Raw genomic sequence first — 18719 nt, forward strand, 5'->3', positions numbered from 1 at the left:
CCCCATTGGTCTTCAATGGGTAAAAAGATTGTAGCTCCGTAGAGTTCAGCTGTCTCTCCTCAGAGGACATGGCAACTCTAAGTTGTCCATTTCTCTACTTCCTGTCAGCAACCTCACAGCTGTCCAGGGATTTCAGATACATCTGGGTGGATGTTTGCAGTCTACTCTCACAAGAGGTTAATAGGGGCAGATACTTATAACGAAAAATGTCTCTTGTTTACATAAAAACTCCTCTAACATAGTTTTGTACAGATTAATTATTGAAGAGGAGAATCCTTGGCTTCAGAATTTAAATGAGAATCACAAAGAAGATAGTAAAATAAGTGGGAGACACAGTGCTTAGCATTGAGCAGCCTATATTTATTACATGAATGAATAATTGGATAAATTAATGAAATTAATTAAACATTTACAAATGTTTTGTATTCCCAGGTTGGTTTTATAACTTAGTTGTTTTGAATTTGGGATGCATTTTCCCACAGAAACAATTTTATAAATGGTACTTAAGTGCCAAGAAATCCCACTAAGGCTCTTTAGCCCATAATGTAGCAATAAAACATAGAAAAGTAATGGCATCATGTAAGAACACAGTTTAAACAACTTTGAATACTGGTGTTTCAGGAAGAGTAACTTCAATCAGGAGATGAGGGGTGCATGAAAAATGTTGTGGCAATTCCCAATGGGACTTTTGAGACCTTTCAAGTATTCTGTTCCCTTTTTACATCTATTTCAAATAAAGATACATGCAATATCTCTCCCTTGATACAGTCTTGTACTATTCTTATCTTCAGAAGGACTTTTTAGTGTTTGTTTGGTAGGCAGTTAACAACTGTTGTGTTTCCAATTGAATGGAAGGGTAGAAACAAAGCAAGATGGAAGGTTGAGGGAAATTCCTCTTAATTGGAAAGGAGTTGGAAGAAATGAGTGTGCTATAAATAGCAAACTTGTATTTGTTATTATGTGTCTCAGTATTTAAAATAGAGGGAAGGTGATACAGAGAGACTCACTATTTATAGACAGAATAAGACCTGCATATAGAAAGAAAAGGCCCTACGGAGTAAGTCAGGCTGGATGACAATCAAGTCACATCCGATGACAGTCAAGACTCAGAGGAGGTAGCAATCTTTGGTGCTAGGAAGGGAGAAGAAAGTGGTTGAGTCTGACCTTGTGGAAAAGGATTTCAGTCACAAAAGAGTTGGGAGAGGGTATGAGGTGCAATTAACTGAATGATGTGCATGAGGGCTAAGGAGCTTTAGTCGTGTCTGACTCTTTGCCACCCTATGTACTGCATCCTGCCAGGCTCCTCTGTCCATGGGATTCTCCAGGAAAGAACACTGGAGTGGGTTGCCATGCCCTACCTGTAGGGAATCTTCCAGACCCGTGAATCCAACCAACATCTCTTAAACCTCCTGCATTGGCAGCTGGTTTCTTTACCACTAGCGCTGAATGATACTTGATAGAAAATACAGGAAAAGGAAGAAACATGGTATGAGCGTGATTCTACCCAACAAGAAGAAAGAATATGGTGGGGAAAGGATGGTGCATGATTTCCCCATGGAGCCTACACCATGGCTCAGGAAAAGGTTAGTGCTGTCTAGAGCCAGACGGAATAATGGCCTTGGAGTTTTCAAGTGATCAGGCAGAACATCACTGGCTTTTCAGAGGTGTTTGCAATTCAGACTGTGCCTTAATATACCTAGGTTTTTCTATAAAACACAGAATTTGTATTTTTTTAAAAATCATATTCTGCTTGCCTTTTTTGTTTGTTGGTTTGGTTTTGGTGTTTTTGTTTTTGGTGATATGTCCTATTACAAAAAATCTTAGATTCCTAAAGAAGGAGATTCTGAAACCCTTGCCTTTGGTATAAGAAGATACCAAGTTTCATTTGCCAGTATTCACCATCGCCTCCTCTTCCCTCTTTCTCTTTTTCCTCTAGCTTCCATTAACTGACTCTGACCAAATCATTCTTGCTGCTGCTGCTGCTAAGTGGCTTCAGTCGTGTCCGACTCTGTGCGACCCCAGAAACGGCAGCCCACCAGGCTCCGCCGTCCCTGGGATTCTCCAGGCAAGAATACTGGAGTGGGTTGCCATTTCCTTCTTCAATGCATGAAAGTGAAAAGTGAAAATGAAGTCGCTCAGTCGTGTCCGACTCTTCGCGACCCCATGGACTGCAGCCTACCAGGCTCCTCCGTCCATGGGATTTTCCAGGCAAGAGTACTGGAGTGGGGTGCCATCGCCTTCTCCGAAACCATTCTTAGGGTCCCTTAAAAAAAATCTCTAAATGACAACACTGAACTAGATCATCTACCCTAAAAACTTTATTAGGACATTTTCCAAAATGATACAACATAGCAATTCACGAGGACGAGACCTAACCATATTAGCCAAATAGCTGTGGTTTTCCAAAAGGTTATTTCCAAATACCACAGATGATTCAGTTACCTTTTTTTTTTTTTTTTTTTTCCCTAGAACTAGCTGACCTCTCTGCTCTCAGAGCTGTCCCGAGGGCACTGAGATTTTTCTAGAAAAAGTGGTACGGGGAGCTTAAGATTTTCACACAGCATTGCACAGATTTTCAAAACCTATCGGCTCTTAATCTCCTTTACTCAAAAAGTCTGGGTACCACAAGCAGATAAAACCTTATCTTTGCGCTCTTGTGACTCAGCTGGTAAAAAATCTGCCTGCAACGCGAGACCTGGGTTTGCTCCCTGGGTTGGGACGATCCCCTGGAGAAGGCAAAGGCTACCCACTCCAGTGTTCTGGCCTGGAGAATTCCATGGAGTGAATAGTCCATGGGGTCGCAAAGAGTCAGACACGACTGAGCGACTTTCACTCACTTCTGCTCTTGAGTTCCCCCTCCTGGACTTTAGATGCATTCACAAGCTTAAACACTGGCCCCTTAACCACCAACCCTCACACACTTCTCTCTGGGAGCCCGGCGGGGTATGCGGTTTCCCGCGAGAGAAGGGCGCTGGCGGAAGCGGGGCCGCCACACTTCCGGTGGCCGTGTCGGGCGCTCGCCACACTTCCTGTTGTTCCTGCTCAGCTGAGGGCTGGGCTGAGAGGAGGGCCGGCGGGCGTACGGCGGCGGCCACTGGCCAGGCGTGGGCGCGCGCGGGGCCACCCAGGGCACAGAGCATACGCTCGTCGCCTGAGCCTGGAGCACCCTCGACTGCCGCGCCATCCGCTGTCCGTGCTTCCATCCGGCCCTCGGCTCTCCGCGCGGCACCATGCCCGCTGTGGACAAGCTCTTGCTAGAGGAGGCGTTGCAGGACAGCCCCCAGGTACCTCCCGCCGCCCGGGTCCCCCTCGCCCGAGGGCTTGAGGCCGAGGAGGCCCTTCCAGCCCCGGGGTGGAGGCGGGGAGTACGCCGGGCCACCTTGGGGGCAAGGAGGGGGCGGGTCCCGGCCCAATGTCCTGAACCCGGGATGCTCCGGAACATGGCATCCCTCAGGCAGAGCTGGAGACACCGGGAAAGCAACCCCCTGTCTTTGTGTCCCGACCCCTTTCCAAACTCAGCTGAAACCGGGGCTGCTTGGCCTACACCTGGGCTCCACCGCTTACTAGCCGAGTGCCCCGGGCAGATAGTGTTTTTCTGCCTCAGTTTCGTCATCTGTAAGATAGGGATAATAATTGTGCCTGCCTTCTAGGGTTGTTAGAATTAAAGAAATGCCTGTAAAGTTGTTAGCGAGTAATGTCTGGCACAGAATAAGAAGTCAGTCTTATTACTGCTGCTGATATGCTGGGACCTGGTGGATTTAGGGCCAGAGTGAGAGGCAGAGAGCCTCGACCTCTTTCCCAGCGGTGCCAGAGCTCCCCTTGGCCCTGTTTTCTCATTTGTGAAGAGGAAATTGTAATAATACAATACCTCTCTCATTTGTCGCACAGGGAAACTTCATTAGCACTCCCCAGATGAGATTCAAGTCCTTTGAGCTCTGCAGAAAGCTGGTGTGTAAATATAGTGAGTGCAGAATGACTTTAGTTCCTAAATCAGTACACCTTTCCCCAGGGAACCTTTGTTCACCTTCATTAACGTTTCCCCAGCTTCTTATTTACCCTAGTGGCTCTGCATCCTTGGGTTCCTTAAGTAAGGCTCTTTATTCCCTAGTATCTCAACTCTTAGAAAATGAGAGTAAGATTTTAAGAGTAAACTATTTTCCTCTCACAACTTCTCTTCCCTTTTTGCTGCCTTTCCATTTTCTTCTTAATGTAATTGGGCCTCCTGGAAATGATCCTTTGATTAACTTACCCATTCTACATCTCTCCATTTCAGACTTAGTAATCAAAGGACTCTGTGCTTAAAATCTTGTGCCCATTTCTTTGTGATCTTCCTTACATAGTCAAGAAATTGTAAGGAAGCTGTGAATTTCTTTTTTTTTTTTAATTGGCATCCTCAGGTCTGATTGACTTTTTCAAAGACTGCTTTGAAGTCTCTGTACTTCTGGCATTTTGATGGGACAAAAGCCCCTGGTAAAAGTCATTTTCTCCATCCTCAGACCTGTTATGTGAGATCTGAAGATAATAAAGTGGGATTTCTATCATTTTGAACAAGGATTTCCACCATTTTGAACAAGGATTTCCACTTGCTTTGTAGTTGGAGAAACTGAGGTGCAAAGATAACTTTGCTTTCCTAATGGAGCATTCTGATGGCTGAGCCAGATGAGAGAGGCTGCACTAACTGAATCTCAGTGTTGCCCTCACTGAGGAGTTAACATTTGGAATTTTTGGTTCTCACATCAGTGAATATGCACTAGTTCTGAGTGTTTTCAGGATGTACTCAGCTATGAGGCAGGCTAAAGAGGACTGGCAAGCAAGTTGGGACACCTGGGTCCTAATTGTGGCTCTAACATTAACTCATCATTTGATTTGGGTGAATTCCTCATCCCTGTCCTGTGACTGGGGCTTCCCAGTGATAAAAAACACATGTGCCAATGCAGGAGACACAAGAGGCCCAGTTCAAACCCTGAATCGGGAAGATCCCCTGAAGGAGGAAATGGCAACCCACTCCAGTATTCTTGCCTGGGAAATCCCATGGACAGAGCAGCCTAGTGGGCTACACTCCACGGAGTTGCAAAGAGTTGAACATGACCAAGCGACAGCAAGAGCCCAATAGTGTGACTGGCTCGGTTTTTCTCATCTGCAGAATGAGGAGCAGATGATCTTTAAGGGGCTTAAAGTTTTATCATGCTTGAGGAAGAAGAGGTATGGAGGCCTTGTCATTCGTCTTTAGGGTTCCTCTTTATGTGATGAATTTGTCATTGCTTTTGAGACGTGAGTGTCACTTACAAGGCTTCTTGGTGAGGTTTGAAAGGAAGCTAACTTCTAGGACGGTCTCTGATAACCATCAAAGCATAGTGTTCTTGTGTGGGGCCTGTGCCTAATGCAGCTTTCCTCCCAAGAGATTCATAGACTTCTAATTGGAAGGAATCTAATCCAACTCCTTCGTTTTATCTATAAAGAATAAAAACCATAGCAAACACCTGTATCATATATGCATTTTATGTGCCAGGCACTGTTCTCAATACTTTACATATATTAACTCATCTAATCCAACAATCTTTTGAAGTAGGTCCTCTATTAAAGTTACCAAGGAGCAGAGAAGTTAAATAATTTGCCCCCAAGATTATACATTATAGAGTGGAAGAACCAGGATTGGAACTCAGGCAGTCTGCCTATGTTGTTGAAGTTAGCCCAGCCACCTAGCACCTGGCTTTTCTGTCATCGGTGACGTAGAATATTTCACTAAAAGGAAGCGTTCTTAAGAAACCGTCTATTGTTTGTTTCCTCTTGTTTTATGTGGAGTATTTATGAGGGTTACTCCAGTAACCTGGTTGCATAGGATTCATTAATGAACACAGAAGCTTTTATGTTTAAACGCAGTGACCCAAGAGGAGCTGAATAACAGTTCACTGACCTTAGATACATCTGTTCACGTCCTTTTTTCTTTATAGTTCACAGCCCTGCACAACGTATTATAAGACTAGTTGATGAGTGTACATGTATTATTTCTGGTTCAGTTCAGTCACTCAGTCATGTCCAGCTCTTTGCAACCCCTTGGATGGCAGCATGCCAGGCTTCCCTGTCCATCACCAACTCCCAGAGCTTATTCACACTCATGTCAGTCGAGTCAGTGATGCCATCCAACCATCTCATCCTCTCATTCCATTCTCCTCCCGCCTTCAGTCTTTCCTAGCATCAGGGTCTTTCTAAGGAGTCAGTTCTTCCTATCAGGTGGCCAAAGTATTGGAGCTTCAGCATCAGTCCTTCCAGTGAATATTCAGGACTGATTTCCTTTAGGACTGATTAGTTTGATCTCCTTGCAGTCCAAGGGACTCTCAAGAGTCTTCTCCAACACCACAGTTCAAAAGCATCAATTCTTCGGCACTCAGCTTTCTTTATAGTCCAACCCTCACATCCATACACCACTACTGGAAAAATCATAGCCTTGACTAGATGGACCTTTGTTGGCAAAGTGATGTCTGCTTTTTAATATGCTGTCTAGGTTGGTCATAACTTTTCTTCCAAGGAGTGAGTGTCTTTTATTTTCATGGCTGCAGTCACCATTTGCAGTGATTTTGGAGCCCCCCAAATTAAGTATCTCCCTGTTTCCATTGTTTCCCCATCTATTTGCCATGAAGTGATAGGACCGGATACCATGATCTTCATTTTCTGAATGTTGAGTTTGAAGCCAACTTTTTCACTCTCCTTTTTCACTTTCATCAAGAGGCTCTTTAGTTCTTTGCTTTCTGCCATAAGGTTGGTGTCATCTGCATATCTGAGGTTATAGATATTTCTCTTGGCAATCTTGATTCCAACTTGTGCTTCATCCAGCCCAACATTTCAAATGATGTACTCTGCATATAAGTTAAATAAGCAGGGTGACAATATACAGCCTTGATGTCCTCCTTTCCCCATTTGGAACCAGTCTGTTGTTCCATGTCCAGTTGTAACCATTGCTTCTTGACCTGCATACAGATTTCTCAGGAGGCAGGTAAGGTGGTCTGGTATTCCCATCTCTTCAAGAGTTTTCCACAGTTTGTTGTGATCCACACAATCAAAGCTTTGGCCTAGTCAATAAAGCAGAAGTTCCAGAAGATGTTTTTCTGGAACTCACTTGCTTTCTCAGTGATCCAACGGATGTTCACAATTTGATCTCTGCTATATGAGCAACAGAATGTTTTAGGGATTAAGATACTTGTCTCTGTTGCTGTTTGGGAGCCTCTGATTCTGGCTGTGCTGTGCTAAGTCACTTCAGTCATGTCTGCAACCTTATGGACTGTAGCCCGCCAGGCTCCTCTGTCCATGGAATTCTCCAGGCACGAATACTGGAGTGGGTTGCCATTCCATTCTGCAAGGGTTCTTCCTGACCCAGGGATTGAACTTGTGTCTCCTTTGTCTCCTACATTGGCAGGCGGGTTCTTTACCACTAGAGCCACCTGGGAAGTCCCCTGCTCCTGGCTAAGTGCTGGTAAATGCTGGAATGTAATGACAGATTAGAATGCCTGCCCTCTGTTGGTTCACAGTCTGTTCTGGGAGACAGATAAGGAGAGCAGCAGTTCCTGCACTGTGTGAATACTACTGTGATAGGAACACAAATGCAACTTTGAGCTGCTGCAGCTTGCCCTTCTCTAGGCGCTATTCTTTTTCCTGTACGTGGTGTGCTTTTGAGATAAAGTGAAGCGCTGTTGCTTGCTGTTTTGTTATGATGTTTGTTTCCTTTGCAGTTGGCTCAACTGAAGCACAGACAGTTTAAAGACTAAGTTCTGAGATTATGCAGTGAGAGGTCCAGCTGGGAAACCAGGCCTTTTTTAACTCCGGCAAGATGCAGCAGAACATTGCCTAGTGGTTTTGTCTTCATTGTGGAAGACTTTTGTCCTGCTGTACTCTTTGTTTATAATACATTTTTATTTCAGTAGACTTGGTTCTACTGAGACATTTCTGTCCCTCTCCCATAATATGGGAATAAGAGTTTTGTTTTTACCTTAAATATATATATGTAGTATTTATACTTGTATATATTATATGTGATAAATATTGAAACATTTTAAATATATATAAAATATACACATATGTGTGTGTAAATTTTATAATCACAGCTATTGAAATTGTGCCATTATATAAGTAGATGCTGTTTTTAGGCGTGAAAAATGTTTAGGACTATTTTGTTAGATTACACTTGGTTTCTTTATTGTAAGATGGAAGGTAATGTGGAGCTAAGGCTGAGGTGTTTGGTTTTGTTCTTCTGTCCAGGCATACTCTTGAAAGTATAGAGTAGTAGAGAAAGGATGGAATTTAAATCTTGATCCAGCAGGTGACTCAACCTCTCTGAACTTGTGTTTCAGCACGTGTAAAATCAGAATAAAATACTTGCTTAATTCTTATGAAGAATAAGTAACATATGTAAAGTATCAATATCTCCACGCTTGCATGTTACAGTAACTCCATAAATGATTGCTGTTATTGTCCTTATAATTATATGCAACAGTGTCCTCTGGATTTTTTGGTAGACCTTTCCAGCAACTAGTGTACCTGTGACTGGTCCTATTCCTTCTTCATATCTCAGAACATTCCTGTTGTTCCATGTATAAGTTTAAACAGATGGCTGATAACTGTGGATATTAAAACAGTGTCTGAGATAGCTGGGTATTTTTTTTCAAGATGATCGTGGCCTCGTTCAGTTAGAAAGGGAAGATAGGAGTGTTTTTGTCAGTTTTAGTGAGTATCATGATAAACATGTTCAGGATATAAAGAAAAGATTTGTGATGTAGCTTTGGCTGTTATCACAGGTAAGAGCATGATAGTAGGATGACCAAAGAGAAGCCAGCTCCAGACGGCTGCATCCCGCCTCCAGACGGGATGGGGGGCTGTGGACCAAGCGGCACACCCACTGACGAGACCCACCTTTGCTGGGTGATGGATGCAGACTCCTGTGGTGGAAACAACGTTGGCCATTGGTGCCAGCCAGACCTGGGTTTACATTGCAGCCCTGCTGCTTCCCAGTTGTGGGAGGTTTCTTAACCTTGATGAGCCTCAGTTTTATCATCTGTAAAATGCGTTAGTTTAACTGTGGTATCTAATGAAGTTGGTGGAAGGATTAGATGAAGTAGTATTTAGTGCTTGACACAGTGTCTGATACATAGGACGTACAGAGTAAATGGTAGTTTTTAGTTTTCTTTCTACTCTGTTTGTGGAGAATATTTATACAAGCCCTCTCGTTTCATCCTACAGCTCATTTTCCATTCTGTTTTGTTCCTAAGAGTTTTAAAAACAGTAAGTAGGATTCAACTAAATGGATGGGAGTAGTACTTTAAAAAATTAAATAGCCTCGATCCAGTTGTATCACTCTTTTTCTTTCTCTTAGACATACTGTTATAGCAAAGAAAGGAACCCAAATCATAATAAACATTGAAGAACTCCTTCATCGTTGACACCATGAGTACCGAAAGGCTCTCTTCTATTAGCTGATGTTTATATCAGTAGTTAACTGTGTAGACAATGTTGCCGTAGTGTTGAAATGAAATCATACATGTGAAGCCAACGTGTAATAAGCGACTGACGTTCCTTATCTGCTTCATGATCACTATCCTCTGCTACCACTAGTGTTAGACACTGGCAGGCACCGTAAGGACTTTCTTTACTTCTAGAGTTACCTGCAAATTAGTGTTAGGGCCTGAATTTGGACCCAGGACTGACATGGTCCCAAGGGGATCGCAGAACCTTTGAGAGGGCCCAATAGAGTATAATCTTCTGGAGAACAGAGTTGGTTCTGATCACCACTGAATCGCAATTCCCATCCAATATTGGATGAAGGCTGAAGTATATATGTGAATGAATGACTCCAGAGTAATAGACTAGTCACTGTAGGTTCCGAAAACATCTTTTAGCGATCTTCTTTCTTCAAATAGTATATTTGAAAGAGATATAATAAAGAATTCTAAACCAATGTTTTTCATCTACTCATTGCCATCCAGTGATGGATTAAGAGATCCAGTGGGTCACAGCCATGATTTTTGTTTTATTTGTTCTGATCCTTCTGTTGATAGGAATTGGTACTGAAGAGAGTTCACTGGTTTCAGAGAAGGTATTTTTAGCCATAAAGACCTCAGGCAAAGCCAGGATAATATGTACTGCTGTGAAGTGCCCCAGAGTTTGTCAACAAAATCAAAGGTCAGACAATTCAAACGCCTGGATTTCTCTTCTAGTTTATTGGGGGATGCTTTGGGGTCAGTTATTGTTCTCTTGCCTGAGATAAGTTAGAAAAAGAAAGAAGGAATTGAAATTCCTTTGCAGGGAAACTATGCACCTTAATGGATTGTTCTTTGTAAGCTGCCCTGGAATCACCTTATTAAAGACATTTCTGTAGTTTACTCTCTGTTCGCTGCCTAGTGGGTTGTTTTCCGAAATAGAGATCCCATTGTCACTAATGTTTCCCATTGTGCTGGACATATTGACAGTAGTCCCTTGAACAGACATGGTCTCTTATGTGATGCCGTGATACTTCTTTAGACATCTTCCAATATATAAATATTTTCTTAGTGCTCAGCAGATCAGGCACTCTGCATGAAAATGATAGGAAATACCTTTCATCTAAGACATTGCTTAGCTGTTCTTGAAACCCTGAGTAGTCTTCCCAAAGGAATGGAGCTAGCGTTCCTAAGTTTCTATTTGAGTTTTGTGCCCAGAACTTCTGCTGGCATGCCCATAGTACACGAAATTTCCTGGCCATGAGTTTAAAAATGTGGTTGACTAGAATGTGACGTAAGACATGGCGATTGACTGTAGTGTCTTAAGCGGAAGGAATGACACACTCCTGCAAGACACTCAAGATTGCAGAAAACCAGACAGATGGTTAACTACTGTGATGATGCAGTGCTGGGTGACCACACCCCAGGTACACAGACAGGACTGACACTGAGTTCAAGTTATGGGCTTGAAGGGAGAGGCTGCCCTTTTTAACACTACTTTATTGGATGAACTTTACTGGCGCTTAGGTAGAGGCTAAAGTAGAGACAGATAATAGCCCTTGAGTCTTAACCCTTTAGAAATTGGCTTTCCTTCTCTGTTCCCAGTACTCGAACTGTATTCAGTTTGGCCTTGCACTGTAGTCTAAAGGATTAGAAAAGGAATTCTAAATTAAAGCTCCAGGAATCAACTTGTACCAGTATTAGCAATAAAATAATAAAGCCAGAGAACAGGCATCTTCCCTTCCCAGTTCTGTGTGTGTATATGTATTTGTTTTACTTCTTTTGTAACTTTTCCACTTAGAAATAATATTTGCCTCTTTTCTTGCAGACTCGCTCTTTACTGAGTGTGTTTGAGGAAGATGCTGGCACTCTCACAGATTATACCAACCAGCTGCTTCAAGCGATGCAGCGCGTCTATGGAGCCCAGGTATCCTCATGCCCACTCACCTGGAGAGGAACAGAGTAGGAGCCTTCTGCCCTCACCTTGAACTTCTCTCAGAAGGTCGAGAGATTTGAGTCAGAACACCCCCCTTTAAATTTTTGAAATAAAATCACAATTGTTTTTCTCTTCTCTTCATCTCAAAAAACTAAGGACAGTTTGCTTTCATAGCCTAAGAAAGAGGGTAATTTTCTTGTAACTAGTAGAACCAGTAGAAAGGTACCACATCACTGCTTTTTAATAAAAAAAAAAAAAAGGAATGCACTCCCAAAGGGAAACATTTGAGTCTCCTCTTCCTACTTGTGAATGAGTGGGTTCAGCATTCTGAGGCATGGCTCTTTTCTTTCTCATAAATATCAGTCTTAGATGTCAGTGCAGGCGCATAGAGATGTTTTTTCAAGTGCTTCCTCTGAAAAGATTTGAGTCACAGTTCTAGAACAGTTGGGTGGTTCTTTGTTTTGAGGAACAAGTATCTTTGTCTTGCAAAACCATGGAAAATAAATTGCTGAGTAGCAAAAGTGAATCTTTTTAAGATCAAGAATTGCCTATGTATGTTACTTGCTAGGATAAAACTTGAGAGTTACTTAAAAATAAAATTTGTTACCTTACACATCAAAATATTATGGCAACCGGTTTAGGAATTCCTTGCTGACTTAAATCTGTCTGTGTTACTGTTTCTTTTTCTCACCTATGATCTCTAAATAAATACCACATTCAGTGTATAATAGTATATATTAGTAGTCATGTGTAGTCATTTATTATTACATACTTACTCTTCATATATAATCACTTATTATCATTGTTTTATTAATCATTCATTCATATCATATATGGGAAAAAGATTCAGTCCTTGCCATTAGGGAGCTTACAGCTGGGTTGAGAGACAAAACAGTTAGCAAAGAGTGTAGAGGTGCTGGGAGAGAAAAGGTGCCTAACCCGGAGGATTGTGCTGGACACACGAAAGGAGGACGATTGTGACGGTTGAAATGTATTGACTACTTCTTAAGGTCCAGGCACGGTTTCAGAGGCTTTTACCTGTAATCATTTCATTTAAATTCACTCACAACTCTGTGAGGTGAGTGTTGTTACTGTTTTCTTCATTTTCTAGGTCAGGAGATTTAAGGATTCTGATGATGAGTGACTTCCCAAGTCCACCCTGTTAATACATGGCAGAGCAAGTCAGCCTGAAGCCAAAGCCCAGACTCTTAACTACTACACATAAGAGTGGTAGCCTGAGCTAGGGCAGTGGCAGTGGCAACAGGAAGAGGCAGATTGGTGATTGACTGAATGTGAAGGGGTCAGGTCAGTGAAGAATGAATCAAAAATGAGGCCCAGGTCTCTGACTTGAACGACAGGGTGCATAGTTGGGAGAGCACAGGAAGAGGAGCTGGATGTTTGTGGGGGTATGTGTGAGTGTGTGTGTGGATATGTGTGTGTGACAGTGACAGGAATGGCAGAGATGCCAATCTTAATTCTTGAAAGGCTGAGGTGTCATGGACATCAAAGTGAGGAAAGAGATCATGTTGAAAGTTCAGATCCAGAGTTCAGGCTAGAGATAGAGATTTGCAAACTACTATGTTATAAAAGTGTTACTTATTAATTGGAACTAATTTTAGTGACCAAAAGAATCTAATAATTATTTGTGGTTTTGTTTCTGAGGTAAAGCACTCAGAAACTAGGAGACCTACTTCGTCAGTTTTTCAAAAACCCTATTTATTTCGATTACATTTTTTGTATTTTTTTTCCTGAATATTCAAAATTTAAGAGAATAGAAAATTTTTTTACTGAAATTTGCTTGCTCTTCAGGAATTTGAATATTGTTGTCAAATGATTGGTCTCCTGTTTAAGGTTTGAGAGTCCCAAGACTTAAGGGACTACAACTCCGCCACTCCCAAGAGTCTCTGCTCTGCCTCTCCGTGTCTGTCAGAATCATTTACTTGGAGATGTCCAGACACTCTCTTATGTGTTTTTTTTTTTTTTTTCTTTTGAGCCCAGAAAACTGCATTTTGCCAAAATTAAGTGGATCTTGCATTCCAAGAGCCTGTAACCAGCTCTCAGTTCACACCACGTGATCATCACATGGGCTTTTGTGCTGGCAGAAACCCTTCCTTCTGCCTCGGCGTTTCCTGTGGCAGAAGCTTAGCAGGAACGTCTGGCTAATGCTGCCAGCTCAGGGACGGATTCTGGCAGTGTCAGGTGGCACTCAGAGTGGCTGAGGTCAGGGCTAGTTGGGTCAGGGCTAGTTGTTTTTCAGGTTTATTTGAACGTGTTTTGTTTCTTTTTAATTAAAAAGAAAACTTTTCTAACTCCTCTTTGACCCCTTTGTTTATGTCCATGTATGTGGTTGGGAAGAAAGAGAGAAAGAAAGGGAGGGAGAAAGAGAAAGAGGTGCCAATATTTTCACTCAGTGTTTCCCCTTAGGTTATGTTTTCTTGGTTTTATTTAACATTCTTCCTTAAATATTTCACACCTAGACCTGTTAAATTATATTAATAGAGTTTTGTAATTTCATTTTAAAATACAGGTGCTTAGCAAGATGTTTTTCATTATTACATTTTTTAAACCAGGTTAATGCTGTTAATAAATGATAAATGTTCATAAAAGATATTTTAAATCAAGCCGCATGGTTATTTTCTGGATTCTGATACAGTGAACTTGACCATTTGGGCCTTAGTTTTAGAAAGAGGAAGAGTGAAAAAAAACTAGAGGAAAGTTCTGTGAGCAGTTTTGCTGATATTGGCTGGTTTGGGGAAAGTCTGTAATTTTATCTGTCTTAAGCAGTAGAATGAAGCTGTGGGCTCTAAGCTGTTTTCAGCATTTTGCAGCAGTGCCTGGATGGCCTGTGGCTTCCTAAGTGTCAGACACGCCATTGCACACACAGGAGCTGCGTACTCCATCGTGGGTCATCTGAATGAAAGAATTCGTCTCCTGCAGCAGAGATGGTGTACATACTTAGAAATCTCTGCTGTCTTTCAGACTATTGACTAAGGAAGTTTAAAACTTACGTAGTGTTTAAATATATGCATGAGTATACATATTCAGTAAAAATCTGCCCAAGTTTTGCATTTAATATATTTGTTTTGATTTTGTATATCTGCTGTACTTTTGTTTCTTTCCTAGAAAGGTTAAGGTTTTTAAAAAATCTTTAAAAAATGGATTTATTAGGATCTGGAAAGTTTACTTTGGTAATACAACTTCTCTCAGACACTGTACTGAGGAAACAGGGGAAGGTCAAATGATGTTCCTAGCAGTGTTAGTGAAACCTGGCATCTTCTAGAACCTGTCTTTCTCCTCCAACAGATGACAAGCCTCTGTAGTTGGTGCCTTCAGTCTGGATGGATTTCGTCGTTTGTTCTGGTGTGTTTTTGTTTTGTTTTGTTTTTTTTAATTACGTTTTGGATGGAATTTTTTGATGTGAGAACCATGGTTCAGGCTCTTTCCCTTTCCTTCAGCAAAACTGGCTTGCTTAAACATGGTCTCATCTCTGCAGCTGTTCCTTTTTAACTTTTTTCGTTAAATTTTTTTCTACAACTTTAAAACACACCCTGCAGCATATGGGATCTTAATTCCCCGAACAGGGATCGAACCCATACCCCTTGCATTGGAAGGTCGAGTCTTAACCACTGGACCACCAGGAACGTCCCTTTGCAGCTGTTCTTAAACAGACCTTTTGAAGTGCAGAACTCCTGATCCTAAAATGTAAAAGTCCACACTGGAGTTGGGAATCCTATCTTTTCAAATTGGGCTTAGACAGCGGGAGGGGATAGGAGTAAAGTACTTTGCAAGATATGCGTACATTTGTTATTATAAAGAGGAAAATACTTTTCTTTAGAAATGATGAGATATAAATATAGATATCAAGCTAAATAAGTCAGTGTTCCTCTTGGGAAACAGAGTAGTGGGCATCCGGGAGTGTGAGCTTGTAATGGGGGAGAGAGACGGATTTGGAAGGCACAGAGGATCAGAACTGTGTATTTTAATAATAAAAATAGTATGAGACACATAAATGTACCACACACTTGGTGAGACACCTCTTGTGTATAATTTCATTTAGCTTTCACAGTAAAGGAGAGGTGTTCTTATAGTAGGTGTTTACAGGCAGGGAAACTAAGAGAGCTTATGCAGCTGGCCTGTGATCATACAGCTGATGAGAGTCAGGATCAGAATTTGAACTCAGGTCTTTGACTCTAAAACTTTACTGCACTCTCACTCTACACCGCCACACTGTACTCTCTTGACATACTGGTCTCTGGAAATGTCAGCTGAGGCTAAGGAAGTGGGAGTCGTCAGCAGTTGTTCTTGTCATCACAGAACAACCCTGCTTAGCAGCCTAGCAGCTTTGTAGTGTGTTAAAGATGGGAGCCAGCTCCTTTTTGTGTCCCAGGGAAACTGCCCTTGTTTAATTGGGTTTTATTCATAATGGTTTCAATCAGTGCATTTTAACAGCTCTCAAAAACAGTCACATTGAGGTTCGTATGACAGGGACAGAGGAATATGTGTAGCTCAAGGCTGAGGTACGGGAGCAGAGAGCCCCTGAGTGGTTCCTGGAAGCAGCCTCAGAGACCTGGGTTTTTGCACTGGGTTTGCATATGGAATCTACAGCCTTCCCTCATGCCAACATTGAAGGCTTTCAGATTGGTAGAGAAGATTATTCTGGTCCAGGCTCATTCCTTAGGTACGAGGTTAAGTGTGTGACCTTAGATGTATCAGCTCTGAGTTCCAGTCTTGGCCACTTGCTGGGTGACCTTGAGCAGGTCACTTGATTGCCTGCATTTCCTTATCAGTTAAACAGAGGTCATATTAATAGTAATAACCACCTCATAGGTTGTTGTGAGGGTTAATGGAGCTAATACCTGTAAAGTATAAGATCAGTCCTTGGCAAGAAGTGCTCACCGTTAACATAACCACCTTCTAAGCCTTAGAATAATCATAGTTATGATAGCACTGTACCCTGGGTCCACTGGTTGGGTTAAATAGAACTTGGTCCTCTGATCTTGACTTTCCTCAAGGGGCAGTGTAGCTGCGTTCCTGACTCCTCACTGCATCGTTGATGTTTGCTCCTCATTCTAGACTCCATCCCCCGCTGGCTGCACAGGCCGCTTAGTGCCTGATTCCCAGCCCCTGTCCACCCTCCCTCCCGGGCAGCACCCGATGCGAGTACCAGCGGCCCCTGCACAACTAACTGTCTTTGGTCCCTGTGACAGTGTCTCTCCCGAGTCTCTGCCCACCATTCTTGATTGTTTTCTTGTCCTGGCACCCTTTGCTGCCTGCCCCTTAATTCTAATTCCACAGGAAGCCTTCTCTGGTTAGTCTCGACCAGCTTGCTGGGCAAGGTCACTGCAGCACAGCCTGGCCATTTCAGAATCTGTTTCTAGCCCTCATCTCTAGGTCCTTATTCCAAATGACTTTTGCCTCTTGTCACTATGGAGAGGGAGCTTTCCGCTCTTACCTGTGCTGCTGCAGCACCATCCTAAGCAGTTTCCCTGTGGTCAGGGGATTGTCTTTCGCTCTTCTGTCCATTCTTTACCCTCAAGCTACCACATCCAAACCTTCCCTGTCTTCAGATGCTTCTGTGGCTCCCTGATGAAACCCTCAGTACGGCACGCAGAGCTCTTTGTGCGCTGAGTCTCAGCCTGCTCCTCTAGTTTCGTCTTCAGCTGGCCCAGTGTGCCAGGCCCTGCACACATCTCGAGACTGTCCTGTGCTGTTCCTGCTGCCCGGAATCCCCAGGGGCCCCTTGTCCTGGCAAATGGCCTTCCCAGCAGGTGACTTTTAAGGCTGACTTCAGATCCGAGGTATCTGACGCCTTTCCTGTGTTCCTTTTCTCCCTTCTGACCAAAGCACCCAGACGCCCTGCGCCCTTGTGGGTCAGAGCTCTGAGGGACAGTGTGTGGGATTTTTTGCCTCTCTGTGCACTGTGAGCTCCAAGAGCAGATTTTCTTTGTCTCCAGTGCCCAGCAGCTTGCCTGGCCTCATTCACTATTTGATAACTAGGTTGTTAAATGAAGGACTGACGAGAATGTCGTGTACCCTCACTGTGTGCTTGATTGTCCCTCCAGATCTGTGCCCCGCCATCAGCACCTTAGCTTGGGGACTGCCATCGTGGGTCATCCAGTCTAGGGTCCAGCAGTCTTGGACTCCTCCTCCCCCATTCACTCAAGTCTGATGTTTTTGCCTCAGTGATACCAGGCAGATCTCTGCTACCTTCTCTACTTTCTGGCGTGGCTTCAGCCTTTTCTCTCTCTCACTCATCTTCAAATGGTCTCCTGACCCTCATGTCATCCTCTTACTCCCTTCAAGGTTTCTTTTTTTTTTTTTTCACTGTTTTTATTTTATTTATTTATTTATTTTTTTTCATTTTATTTTATTTTTAAACTTTACATAACTGTATTAGATTTGCCAAATATCAAAATGAATCCGCCACAGGTTTACATGTGTTCCCCATCCTGAACCCTCCTCCCTCCTCCCTCCCCATTCCATCCCTCTGGGTCGTCCCAGTGCACCAGCCCCAAGCATCCAGTATCGTGCATCGAACCTGGACTGGCAACTCATTTCATACATGATATTTTACATGTTTCAATGCCATTCTCCCAAATCTTCCCACCCTCTCCCTCTCCCACAGAGTCCATAAGACTGTCTTTTTTTTTTTTTTTTTTTTGTATTTCAAATGCAACTTTATTTGGCAAGGGCATAGATTTACCAGTTAGAAAATTCTATCCCTCAAAAATGATACAATACCTTAAAAGTATTTCCATAAATGCTCTTTTTTGACCTGTTGTTTCATTTTGTGTATCTTCAAGTGGGAATTTAGTGTTCCAGATAGAAACATAAAATCCTACATCAACAGACACCAATAGCCTTTATTTATTTTACTATAAAACTCATACAACTGAAGCTCACACGATTATCATTGCAACACAGCCACTTACGGAATTCTGCTCACATCTGACCTTGTTATTTTCCTGCCCAGGTTCCTCAGGGCTTCCCTGGTACCTGCAGAGTATTGTCGGAGTCCTCAGCAGGTACCCCTCAGGGTCTGCCCCAGTCAGGGCTCTCTAACCTTTCTCTTTGCCACACTCCAGCCTGGGCTCCTGATCCCATCAGCTTGGGGTAGTGCTGTGATGAATGAGACTCTCAACCACTTGGCTTCAGGCAACGATTCTGGCCAAATGTTTGGTGGAGACCACAGCAGTGCCTACGCTGTGACGGTGAGCCTAGTGGGTTTCCTCTGCCCCCGCTCCCGGCCTCTCCTTTCCGGTCCGGGGCCTTCAGGCGGTTTCAGGTGACCGTTGCAGTTGGTGAGTGCTCCACGCCAC

General features: G+C 43.0%; 1 protein-coding gene across 6 annotated transcripts in view; it reads left to right on the forward strand.

Moving 5' to 3' along the window:
• The first annotated feature begins 3053 nt into the window (after positions 1-3053).
• APPL2 (adaptor protein, phosphotyrosine interacting with PH domain and leucine zipper 2) overlaps positions 3054-18719 on the forward strand; it is a 52598-nt gene continuing 36932 nt past the window's right edge. Inside the window, exons 1-3 of one of the 6 annotated variants that reach the window (XM_006056600.4) lie at positions 3054-3284; positions 11293-11391; positions 14704-14760. In XM_006056600.4, the coding sequence (XP_006056662.1) occupies positions 3231-3284; positions 11293-11391; positions 14704-14760 (210 nt within the window). In that variant the 5' untranslated portion in view covers positions 3054-3230. Of the gene's footprint in view, positions 3285-10107; positions 10168-11292; positions 11392-14703; positions 14761-18719 lie in introns of those variants that run through there. The other 5 variants (XM_006056597.4, XM_025283590.3, XM_006056598.4 and 2 more) reach the window with 5 other exon arrangements.

Source organism: Bubalus bubalis, chromosome 4 (genome assembly GCF_019923935.1).
Source record: "Bubalus bubalis isolate 160015118507 breed Murrah chromosome 4, NDDB_SH_1, whole genome shotgun sequence".
NCBI classification, from domain to species: Eukaryota; Metazoa; Chordata; class Mammalia; order Artiodactyla; family Bovidae; genus Bubalus; species Bubalus bubalis.